The 12,645-nt window shown below is 40.4% G+C and overlaps 1 protein-coding gene across 1 annotated transcript in view; it reads right to left on the minus strand.

Moving 5' to 3' along the window:
- Nucleotides 1–4,110: 4,110 nt before the first annotated feature.
- The window catches only part of col9a3 (collagen, type IX, alpha 3), a 232,919-nt gene continuing 224,384 nt past the window's right edge, over nt 4,111–12,645 (minus strand). The window contains exons 32-33 of the mRNA XM_073062368.1: nt 8,770–8,847; nt 4,111–5,095 (exon numbers count right to left, since the gene is read on the minus strand). Coding sequence (XP_072918469.1) covers nt 4,911–5,095; nt 8,770–8,847 — 263 coding nt within the window. The 3' untranslated portion in view covers nt 4,111–4,910. The remainder of the gene's footprint in view (nt 5,096–8,769; nt 8,848–12,645) is intronic.

Here is a 12,645-nt window from a genome sequence, read left to right on the forward strand (position 1 = left end):
GCATTCCATTTGCTAATTCTTTGCCTGTTTTCCTAATCTGTCTAAGTCCTTCTGTGGCCTCTCTACTTTCTCAAAACTACATGTCCCTTCACTTATTTTCATATTGTATGCAAACATTGCAACAAGGTTATCAATTCTATCATCCAAATCATTGATGTAACATAAAAAGAATCGGTCCCAACAGACACCCATGTGGAACACCACTAATCACCAGCAGCCAAGCAGGAAAAGCTCCCTTTATCCCCACTCTTTACCTCCTGCCAATTAACCATGCTAAAATCTTCCCTGTAATATCATGTAGTTTGTTAAGCAGCCTCTTGTGGCATCTTGTCAAAGGCCTTCTGAAAATCCAAGTACACAACATCAACTGATACTCCTTTGTCTATCCTGCTTGTTATTTCTTCAAATAATTACAACAGATTTGTCAGGCAAGATGTTCCCTTAGGAAACCATGCTGACTACTGCCCATTTGTCAATACCTAAGCTTTAACTATTGACAACCACCACATATACTCTGGAAACTGATTATGTTGTTCATTTGTGGGAAGAAACTTAGACGATGCATCTGCTGCCAAAATCACACCAACACTGACGTTTTAGCAGTGCGGCTTTTACAGTGTTTGGTCTCTACATGTCAGGCATCTGACAAAATGTGAAGTCAAGGGAGAAATGAATTCTTTTTTAAAAACATTTTCTAAAAGGGGAAAATATGTCATAACTTTCAAATACAATATAACTGTTTTCCTACAAGTTTGCCACAAAGTGGAAAGGAATAGGATTAATTGGATAACTTTATAGAGGGTGCAGAGGAGATTTACCAGGATGCTGTCTGGGTTAGAGAACATCTTATGAAGATAGGTTGAGTCAGCTAAGGCTTTTTGAAGCAAAACAGGATAAAAGTTGACCTGAAAGAAGTGTATAAGATGACAAGAGGCACAGATAGAGTGGATAGCCAGAGACATTTTTCCCCACGGTGGAAATGGCTAATATACGATTAAATCATTTTAAAGTGATTGGACAAAAGTGTAGGGGGATGTCAGAGGTAGGTTTGAATAGCGAGTGCGTGGAACCCAGTGCTAGGGGTGGTGGTAGAGGTAAATAAGGACATTTAAAAGCCCTGAAGGGCCTGTACTGTAATGTTCTATGTTCTATCACTTAAAGCAAGTACAGAGAAGATAGATCTAATGGCTACCTTCTCTGTCCTATGATTATTTATTAAAGACATTTTACTTTTATTGGCCAACACATAGTTCTGCAGAATGTACCTGTGGCCTTCTGTCACCGCTAACTCACTTTATTCTTTACAATGGCCAGGTGAAATGGCAGCACAGAAGTATTTCCACATGAAAGAGAAGTCATTGATCTCATAGATCACCATGCCCAAACCTTGATCATAATAATCATTTATTACACTGACTGAAATATCCATGGCTGAGAGTGCTCTCCTTGCCTAGAAAAGAAATGTCATGATAAGTCACTCAGACAGTAAATTCATATGAAGGAGCACTTAAGAAAAGTAAAATGCTTTCCACATTTCTTTGCTACTGGATTATGGTAACTAAGTTTGTGCAGAATAGCTGCACTACAAAGCAATCTAAATGGATTATTTGATTATTAGAAAAATAGTGTTTGTTGTTAGGAAAAATTGTTTCTCTGGAACTGTTGCAATTACAGCTTGTTCAGTGTTACAGAAAGTTAGATAGAGCTCTTATAGATAGCGGGGTCAAGGGATATGGGGAGAGGGCAGGAACGGGGTACTGATTGTGTATGCTCAGCCATGATCACAGTGAATGGTTGTGCTGGCTAGAAGGGCCGAATGGCCTACTCCTGCACCTACTGTCTATTGTTGTATACACTTCATCATGTAATTCAAATATAGAAAAAGTTTCTTAACAGCCCGAAATTCTCACTTTAGTACATCATTTTTTATTACAGTATAATTATTATAATTAAAAACAGAAACACCTTTGAAATATGACTTGATTATTTTTATGGCTCTGATTATATTGGAGACTATAGGACCTAGGAGCAGAATCAGGCCATCCGACCCATCAAGTCTGCTTCACCATTCCACCATGGCTGATTTATTATCCCTTTCAACTTCATTCTGCTGCCTTCTTCCCGTACCATTTAAAGCTCTGACTAATCAAGAACATATCAACTTTCTCTTTAAATATATCTACAATTTCACCACCCTCTAGCAAAAGAAATTCCTCCTCATCTCTGTTTTAAAGGAACGTCCTTGTATTCTGAGGATGTGCCTCTGATCCTAGGCTCTCCCACGACACTATAGAAAATATCTTATTCATGTGCACTCTATCTTGGCCTTTCTAGATTCGATAGGTTTCAATCAGATTTCCATGCACCCCCCACCCCATTCTTGTGAACCTCCTGTGGACCCTTTTTTAGATAAAGGATCCAAATCTGCTCATGATACTCCAAATGCAGTCTGACCAATCTCTTAGAAAGTCTCAACATTATATCCTTGCTTTTATATTCTAGTCCACTCAAATTAAATTGTATGCATTATTATTATTGTATTAATCTGGTTTATTACTGTAGTCTAATATACTTAAGATGGTATGGTAGTATCTAACTCAAATTGTTCAACCACCCTGTTAGATTTTTAATTTACATTCTCTGAATCACTGGTTTAGTAGTAACCAATAACTTTGAAAAGTAATTTACTGTATATTCTTTGCCATTGCTGATCTGAACATGAGGCACATGGCATTGAGCTTATCTTAGATCACATTTTACCAGCAAATGGCATATGAGTGGTTAGATTCACTTGGATTGCATCCCATTGTGTTGCTTTAAACAGTGCAACTTTTTTTGTCTGATCTCCATATGGACTGTTTGTCTCCTTGCGGCAAGATTAATTTTCAGCTAAGGGTCTGACATGGCCCCTCTTCATTGCTACCAGCAGCGAGGACGTATAGATGTCTGAAAAGCCACACTGAACTTTTAATGAACAGCTTCCTCCCCTCTGCCATCAGATTTCCGAATTGTCCATGAACATTTTTGCTCTCTTTTTGCTTTAGTTATTTAATCTTTTATTTCTTATTATAACTTATGGTATATTTTGTGTCTCACACTGTATTGCTGCCACAACATACTGTATGTCAGTGATAATAAAACTGATTCTGATTTTGCATCTTGCCAACCTGGATGAACCCAGTTAAAACTAGCAACAAAGGGAAGTAATGTTGAATGGGATGCATTTTACTCTTCATTGTGGAACTACAGGGAGCAAGAGTGTTCACCTAGTGTAGCATGCACACTTCAGACGTTGTCACTTCCTATCATTCCAGAAAGGGAGTGGACCAACCAGGAGTTATAGTCCAGATTTGGTGCATAACTTGCCACCTATGCAACATTCAAAATCAGATAAAACCTAAATCTACAGTCCTACCATCTTAATTCTTCTACAGACTTGTTCAGTCTAGATTGTAGCAATCAGAAAACAAAGAAAATTCATACCTGGATCAAGTCTCTGGTGGATCACCATTAATAGTTCAGGATTACTCATTTGTGGCATCCAATTGCGAGGGTTTGTGAGGGTTTTCCACCTGCAAGGTGAGCTCTGTTCCCAAATAAGATGCAATGTATACATCTTCAGAGTGTGTGCAAAAGCTGAAAAAATATGCTAACCATGTATAATTATCAAAGGTTAATGGTGACTATCTATTAGATAGCAGATGGCATCTTATGAATTGCATTTCATGGTGACAGAGAGACCAGGTGGCATCTGATTGAATGGATCATAAAGACATAGGAGCAGGATTGGGCCATTCAACCCATCAAAACGGCTCTGCTTTAAATTTACCCAGTGACTTCTCCCCTCTCAAAAAAAGCTCTTTAGTTAATCCCGCAGCCAGCAAATCTTTCCTATCCACTTACTTATCCAATTGCTTTTGAATGTTATTATTGAATCTACTTTCCCCACTCTCTCAGGCAACACCTTCCAGATCAAAACTTTGTTTACAAAATTTTGCTCATCTTGCCCCAGTAAACAGTACGCAGGTTGATCTGGCTGTTCAAAACTGCTCATGTCTAAACTAGAACTTGGTTCAGATTGGCAATTGCTGGGACTGAGTTAAATTGTAATTTTTTTTCTGAAAAGTGGCTTTATTCATTATCTTACAACAGAATGTGGCAACAGCTTTATTTTACAGACAACAGGCACCCACAGAAAAAAAATATTTTAAGTCAAGGTTACAGCATCATATTTAGTGGATGCATGAGTTTGACAGGGATTTATTCACTTATGGAAAATGTTTTACAATGGAATGGAATAAGGTAACAACAAGCCATAAATTGTTACGTAGAATTTACAAAAACTTGCAATTTCTGTACACAAAATGTGTTCGTCTAGGAGTAGCGCACATTGAGGGGTAGGTATAATCGTTCAATAAAATACACGGGTATAAATCTCTTTTGCCTCTGATCTGGCTTTAAACTGGGAGATGTTCTTAAATCTGGACTTGCAAAACAAACATTGAGCATTAAATTTATATCATATGTACAGTGTAACTCCTCACATTTAAAATACTTTAACACTGATAATTTCTAAAGGGTGCTTCTTCGAGGTAAGCATTAATATCTGACAGTTGTTTAACAGACAATGACAAGAATTAAAGGGACTGTTTAAAAAAAGGTTAATAATTCTAACCAGATAAGACTAACTGCTGATTTACAGATCTCAAACAGAATTGACAATGAAATCAAAACACTTGATTAAAAGTGAAGTGTCAGTTTTTAGCACCTTCTCATGAACATATAAGACACTTTTGGTACCAGGATCTGAAATGTTGATCAATTGTCTTTTTTCATTGTTGTCTCTTTCTATTCATCCAATATTGGGGCTGTGCTTCAAGTTTTCTTAGTTGCCTCTGGGATCATCCACTTCATGATTTTTTGGAAGATCCGGCTTTTACTGCTGAAACAGCTCCCTGACAGGCGGAGGTATCGCAGATTCCTGGTGTTCCCATAGCGCCATTCCTTCCAGGTCGTCCAGGTTCTCCTGGATAGCCTGGGTCTCCCTGCTGACCATCACGTCCATTTTTACTGAGTCCCATTGCGCCTGGGGGACCTATAAATGGCAAAGAGATGGAAAAATCCACATAAGTCACTGGGTATACTTAAAGCAGAGGGTGATAGTTTCTTGATTAGTAAGGACGTCTAAGTTTATGGGGGGAAAGCAGGAGAATGAGGCTGAGATAATAAATCAGTCATGATGGAATGGCGGAGTAGATCGATTGACCAAATGGCTTGTAGCTTAAAACTCTAGGAGATGAGTCCTCAGAATAGATAACATTCAAGGAAGTTTGTTGCAGAATTACAGGTCATTAAAAAGCTAATAACAAAATCATGTAGCATCCATGTAGCTGCTTTCAAAGGTGCAAATATTCGAAGGTGCTTTACAGTGGCCGTTACCACTTAGAGGTAAAGAATTGTGTTCCTTTCTTCTATCATTGGATTAAATAGTCCATAGAACAAACAGGCCCTTGGACCTATGATGTTGTGCAGACCTTTTAACCCTAACCCTAACCCACTCTAAGATCAATCTGACCCTTCCCTCTCCCATAGCCTCCATTTTTCCATCATTCAAGTGCCTATCTAAGAGTCTCTTAAATGTCCCTAATGTATCTGCCTCGACCATCACTCCTGGCAGTGTGCTCCACACGCCCATCACTCTCTGTGTAAAAAGACCTTCCTCTGACATTCCCCCCTTTACTTTGCTCCCACGCCATAAAATAATCCCCACTTGTATTAGCCACTTTTGCTGGGAAAAATTCTCTGGCTGTCCACATGATCTATACCACGCATCATCTTGAATATCTCTATCAAGTCACCTGTCATCCTCCTTTGCTCCAAAAAGGGAGAAAAAGATCCTAGCTCACTCAACCCATATGACCATATTTTTAATATTCTTTCTTTTTTTAAGGTTGCATTTGTTGGAACCATTTTAGGATCTATAGAATTTTGGAAGATGACCAGTGCACCGTCTCTCCAAACCAATCTCTTTTAAAGCTGGTCCTGGAGATATGTATATTGCCTTTCAGTCCCACTAAATCTTTTACTAATACTAATTTCTTTGAACTCCTTATTTACTCCAGACCTGTAATTCTCCACTATTTCCAAGAGGTTTCTGAGCATTTTTCAGTTTAGTAAGGCACTTGACAAGGTCTCGCATTTAGGCTAAGCAACATGGGATCCAAGACAAGCTGACCAATTTGATCCAACATTATACTGTTGGAAGGATGTTCTTCTGATTGGAAGTCTGTGCCTAGTTCTGTACTGCAGGGATTGATGCTGGGACCATTGCTATTTCGGAAGAGCAAGCTTGCGGATGACACAATAATCGGTGGTGGTGTAGATAGCGAGGATGATTTTGTAAGGCTGCAGCAAGATGCAGATCTGATGAAAAATTGGATCAAACAATACCAGATGGAATTCTACCCACTGGCAACACATTTGGAAAGTCATTTGGTAAATGGTTGGGTACTGAAGATGTTGATGAATAGAGACACCTAGAGGTCTTATTCCATAGTTCCGTGGAAGTTTCAACATAGGTTGACAGGGTGGTGAAGTATATGTACATGGCATATTTGCCATTTTAGGTCAGGGTATAGAATATGAAAGATTCAAGAGACTGCAGAAGCAGGAATCCTGGAGCAAAAATAAACTACTGGAGGATCTCAGCAAGTCATCAAGTCAAGCAGCATCTTTAAAGGGGTTGGGTGGTTGGTAAAGGATTTGTCAACATTTTGGGTCAAGATGCTGCATTATAGGGAGTTGGGACATTGTGTTGAGACTTACAAGACACTAGTCCATCTGAAGTTGGAGTATTGTACTCAGTTCAGGTCTCCACACTATTAGAAAGGGCATGAATGCGCTTGAGAGACTGCTGTGAAATTCACCTGGATGTTGTCTGGATTGGGGGACTTTAGTTATAGGGGAGAGAGAGGATATGCTGGGCTTGTTTTCCCAGCAGTGAATGAGACTGAGAGGTGACCTGATATACAAGATTATGGGAGGCAAAGACATAATAGTCAAAATCTTTCTCTCATAACAAAAAAAAAGGATATTTTAAAAAAGCAGTCAGATATACTAACTACATTTAAGAGATATTTAAAGGTGGGGATTGGGGGAAATAGATTTTTAATAGTGTAAAATGGAAGAATGTGATTTAGAAGTGGGCCTTTCACAATTTTGGGGCAAACTATGGAATAGGATATAGAAATATTGGGGTGGTCAGGAGGCATTGTGGTTATCGTAACCAGCGATGGGGGTTCAATCTCCGCCATGGTCCGTAAGGAGTTCGTACATTCTCTCCATGATCGGATGGGCTTCCTTCAGTTGCTTCAGTTTCTACCTACACTACAGAGATGTACACTAATTGGTCACATGGGTGTAATCAGGTGCTGTGGATTCGTTGGGCTGCAAGGGCCTGTTACTGTGCTGTATCTCTAGACAAAATAAGTACTGTAGTTTGTAGATTTGCATTTTCCCATCTTAAGTTATTTACAATACGGTTTTCATTTTCACATCGCACTGATGCTGGAATACAAATCTTAGAATTTTTTTTTTCCAAATGAAAATGACCGTAGAAACTGAACATGAATTATTTAAAGCCATTGTGGAGGAGTTGCTAATAGTACAACTAAATGATTCCTGTGAATGGAGGCACATCCACAGAGTAGAGTTCAGAGATACCCATACGAGATGTTGAATCTACAGACACTTTTCCCCAGGGCAGAAATGGCAACATCTTGTTGCCAACACAGAGAAAAATCAACAGTGGATCAAAAAGATCTGAGGATAAACGGTAAAAGGTTGATGAAGTTCCTTAAAGGAGAAAAGAGAGACAGATAGATATTGAGAGAAAATTGCAGAGCCTGGGGCTCAGACAGATAAAGGCACAGCCATTAGTGATGGAGTGAAGGAATTTGAGGGATATTCTGGAAATGTTCCTGATATTCCAGAAGACAGTTGAGTTGGAGGAGGTTACAGAGGTAGAGATCACATTGACAGAGTTTGGTTCATCAGCAGCGTGGGAGCTGCATGGCCTCGGTTGTTGAATATACCAGGCCCTCATGCTGCGGCATCACCTGTCACAGACATTCAGGGCAGGTTGAGCCGGAGGTGGTGTGGGAGAGAACAGACGTGCGGCAGGCACACCGGGCTGGGTTGGGGGCTGGCCCCTGCAGATTGGCTCTCACATTGGGGCTACTCTTCAGTGTTCACTCCCTGAAAGACAAGCTGATTTGTGGCTAACCCAGAGTGAGATGAGGAACTGCTGTGTTCTTGTTCTTGCAGAAAATTGGCTCCAGGACAACATCCCATGAACCATTACTCTCCAGGCCATGCTACTCCAGGACCTGTGCCAATATTATTTTCTGACTGTGTGTGCCATGGTAACTATATGTGCCGTGTGTCTGTGTGACTGTATGTAATGTGTTTTGTACCTTAGCCCCAGAGGGACACCTTCATTTAGCTGTATATAGGTGTATGGTTGAATGACAATTACAATTGAACTTAAATGTGAATTTTTTTCTGATTTTTGTTATAAATCAAATTACATAATTGCACATCGCAGTTACTTCTTTAAACATTATTCTGGGGCATAATGGTTAACATAAAAACACTTTCTTTAATATATCAACCACCAGGAATATCACAGAGGGTCCACCTTCGGAGGAGAACAAAATTAAGAGTACAAATTTGTAAACTTATTGCAAATAAAATAATTTTACAGCATACCTGGAGGTCCCTGAGGTCCCACTAAACCATCAATTCCTCGCCCAATAACACCCTTGTCGCCCTTTGCCCCAGGATCACCTTGAGTTGAGCAAACAGAAAGACAATGAGTGAGCATGGTTTCAGAGCCTTTTAACAATTAATGATTACAGCAAACACAAACTTCTGAAGGAACTCATGGGTCAGGGATGTAAGTTTGTAAATCTGGTGGGAGCAAAGTATGTTGGCACTGGTGAGGGTGGAGCACTGCAGGAGGGGTGTGGGACAGAAGGAGTGCCAGGGATAGGATGGTGTGGGTGCAAGCACACTCAGTCCTGAGACACCAGGCAAGGTAATTTGAGTTCAAGCAAACACGAGGAAATCTGCAGATGCTGGAAATTCAAGCAACACACAAAATACTGGTAGAACACAGCAGGCCAGGCAGCATCTATAGGAAGAAGCACTGTTGATGTTTCGGGCCGAGACCCTTCGTCAGGACTAACTGAAAGGAAAGATAGTAAGAGATTTGAAAGTAGGAGGGAGAGGGGGAAATGCAAAATGATAGGAGAAGACGGGAGGGGTGGGGTGAAGCTAAGAGCTGGAGAAGGCAAAGGATATTCCCATCCCATGATCCTTTCCCTTCTCCAGCTCTGTATCCCTTTTGCCAATCACTTTTCCAACCTTTAGCTTCACCCCACCCCCTCCGGTCTTCTCCTATCATTTTGCATTTCCCCCTCCCCCTCCTACTTTCAAATCTCTTACTATCTTTCCTTTCAGTTAGTCCTGATGAAGGGTCTCAGCCCGAAACGTCGACAGTGGTTCTTCCTTGAGTTCAAGCAATTGGTTTATTGCTCATCACAGAATACTTCCCTGGTGCTTCCCACTCCCTCCCCTCTCCCTTCCCCTTTTCCCAACCATGATTCCCCTCTCTCTCCCCTTCCCACTCTCAGTCCACAATAGAGACCCATATCAGAATCAGGTTTATCATCACTCACATATGACAAAGTTACTACAGTACTGTTAAAAAGCCTGAGGCACCCTAGCTTTATGGTCTAAACCTCTTCCTGAATCCCAATGAAGTCTGGTCAACCCTTAGCTCCCCCATTTACAAGCCACAGTGAAGCATTACTGACAACACAAAGTATTGTGTGCAGTTCTGGTCACCTCCCTACAGGGAAGACATCAATAAGATTGAAAAAGTGCAGAGAAAACTTACAAAGGAAGTTGCTGGGACTGGAGGGCCTGAGTTATAGGGAAAGGTGGAATAGATAAGGACTTGATTTCCTGGAGTGTGGGAGAGTGAGGGGAGATTTGAATGAGGTATACAGAATTATGAGGGGCATAGACAGGGTAAATTCATGCAGGCTTTTTCCACTGAGTTTGGGTGGAACTACCACTAGAGGTCATGGGTTAGGGTGACAGTGAAATGTTTAAGGGAAACATGAGGGGAAACTTCTTCACTCAGAGGGTGGTGAGTGCAGAATAAGCTGCCAGTGGAAGTGGTGGATACAGGTTCAATTTCAACATTTAGGAGAAGTTTGGTTAAAAATACGAATGGGAGGTGAATAGAGGGCTATGGTCCGGATGCAGGTCGACAGGACTAGGCAGCATAATAGTTCTGAATGGACTAGATGGTCTGAAAGGCCTGTTCTGTGTTGTAGTGTTCTATGACTAATTCCTTTCTCTGCCTTTCAGGATAAGTAAGACAAACAGGAGATGTCAGGCTACAACGGTGTAATAGTGCTGTTACTGGATCAGATATTCAAAGACATGGACTAACAATCCATGCTTCCAAGTTCAAATCCCACCACAGGAGCTGTGCAATTTAAATCCAATTATTTTAAATAATTTAACTAACTAGCTTATATCAGAAACAATAAACATCATAAAAACCCAAATGCATCCCTGATGTCCTCCACACTCATCAGGACCAGAATCAGGTATAATATCACTGTTGCTTTTCTTCTTCTCTATGGATCATCAGTGGTGGAGAGGTTTGTGAGATCCTGAGATTGAGAGAGCAATGATGTCTGGAGCTTAACTCCTGGTAGGCCAACCCATGACGGTAAGACCATCTGTAAATTTGTCAATGACACAACTATTACTGGCAGAAGTTCAGATTGTGATGAGGAGGTGTACAAGAGTGAGGTAGATCAGCTGGTTGAGTGGTGTTGCAGCAACAACCTTGCACTCAATGTCAGTAAGACCAAGGAATTGATTGTGGATTTCAGGAAACTGAAGTCAAGGGAACATACACCAGTCCTCATCGTGGGATTAGAAGTGGAAAGGGTGAGCTTTTTCAAGTTCCTGGGTGTCAGCATCTCTGAGGACCTATCCTGGGCCCAAAATATTGATGCAAATACAAAGAAGGCACGACAGCTGCTATATTTCATTCAGAGTTTGGTGTGCCAGCAAGTACACTCGCAAATTTCTACAGTTGTACCGTGGACAGCATTCCAACTGGTTGCATCACCGTCTGGTATGGTGGGACTCTGCACAGGATCAGAAAAAAACTGCAGAAAGTTATAAACTCAACCCACTCCATCATGGACTAGCCTCCCCAGCATTGAGGACATTTTCAAAAGGCAATACCTCGGAAAGGTGGCATCCATCACTTAGGGCCCCAATCACCCATGACATGCCTTTTTCTCATTGCTACCATCAAGGAGGAGGTTCAGGACCCTGAAGACACATACTCAATGTTTCAGGAACAACTGCTTCCCCTCTTATGGATAATAAACCCATGTACTCATGAAACTCACTATTTCTATTTTTCTCTTTTTGCACTGCTTATTTTTTTATATATATTTCCTACTGTTAATTATAGTTTTTATATATTATTATTATTATGTATTGCAATGACCTGCTGCCACAAAACAACTTTCACAGAGTCTCTAGGTGGCACCTGATGGAGTGAGTCAAGTTGAAGTTTGCCCCTAAACTTTTCAATCTTTTACCATTCTGTTGTTAGTTACTTATACTAAAGCATGTATCGTTTTTATATGCTTGAAATCTGATCCTTATTTAGAGAAAATGAGTACCAGAGGACAAAAGAAACTAGTTGAAAAGCAGTGGAGAGGGAGAGCTTACCCTGGATGCAATATCGAAATTACTGGATAAAAAAAATCGACCAAAAAAATTTGAAACTGGAAACGAAAATTTCGAAATTATTGAATGAGAAAATCGAGCAGAGAGATTCGATATTGGAAGAGAAAATTGATGCCGTGGATTTGATGTTAAGGATGATTAATAATGCAATGGAAACATTTAAACGGGAGACCAAGGAGTTACAGGGACGTGTTTTTGAACTTGAGGAAGCCGACAAGAAGATGGAAGGCAGAGTCGAGACGCTGGAAAGGAAATTGTATTCAGCTATTCAAACATTGGAGCAACAGAAAATTAAGATGATTGATCTGGGAGGTCGAAGTTGCAGACAAAATATTAGAATAATTGGTCTGCCTGAAGATATTGAAAAAGGAGAAGACCCCAATGAATTTTTCTGTCAATTTTTAAGGAAGGTGTTTGGCTCGGAAATGTTCCCAAAGTCACCGATTCTGGATCACGCACATAGGGTCCTGAGAATGAGGTGGGCAATGGGTTCCAAATCAAGGCATATCATTTTATGATTTCATTATGTACATATTAAGGAACAGTTAATTCAACTTGTCCATCAGAAAAGAATTATGGTATATGGAAATCACAAATTTCGATTGGTAGAAGATTATAGTCCCAAAGTAATGCGTCAGAGATCAGCGTTTAAATCGGTGATGAGTAATTTGTATCACGCTACATTCAGACCTGCGTTATTATATCCTGCTCGCCTCAGAATAATCCTATCTGATGGATCCCTCAAATGGTTCACTTCAGTTGAAAAGGCTCAAAAGTTTTTCAAGGATCTAA

The sequence above is a fragment of the Hemitrygon akajei genome, chromosome 11 (genome assembly GCF_048418815.1).
Source record: "Hemitrygon akajei chromosome 11, sHemAka1.3, whole genome shotgun sequence".
Classification (NCBI taxonomy): Eukaryota; Metazoa; Chordata; class Chondrichthyes; order Myliobatiformes; family Dasyatidae; genus Hemitrygon; species Hemitrygon akajei.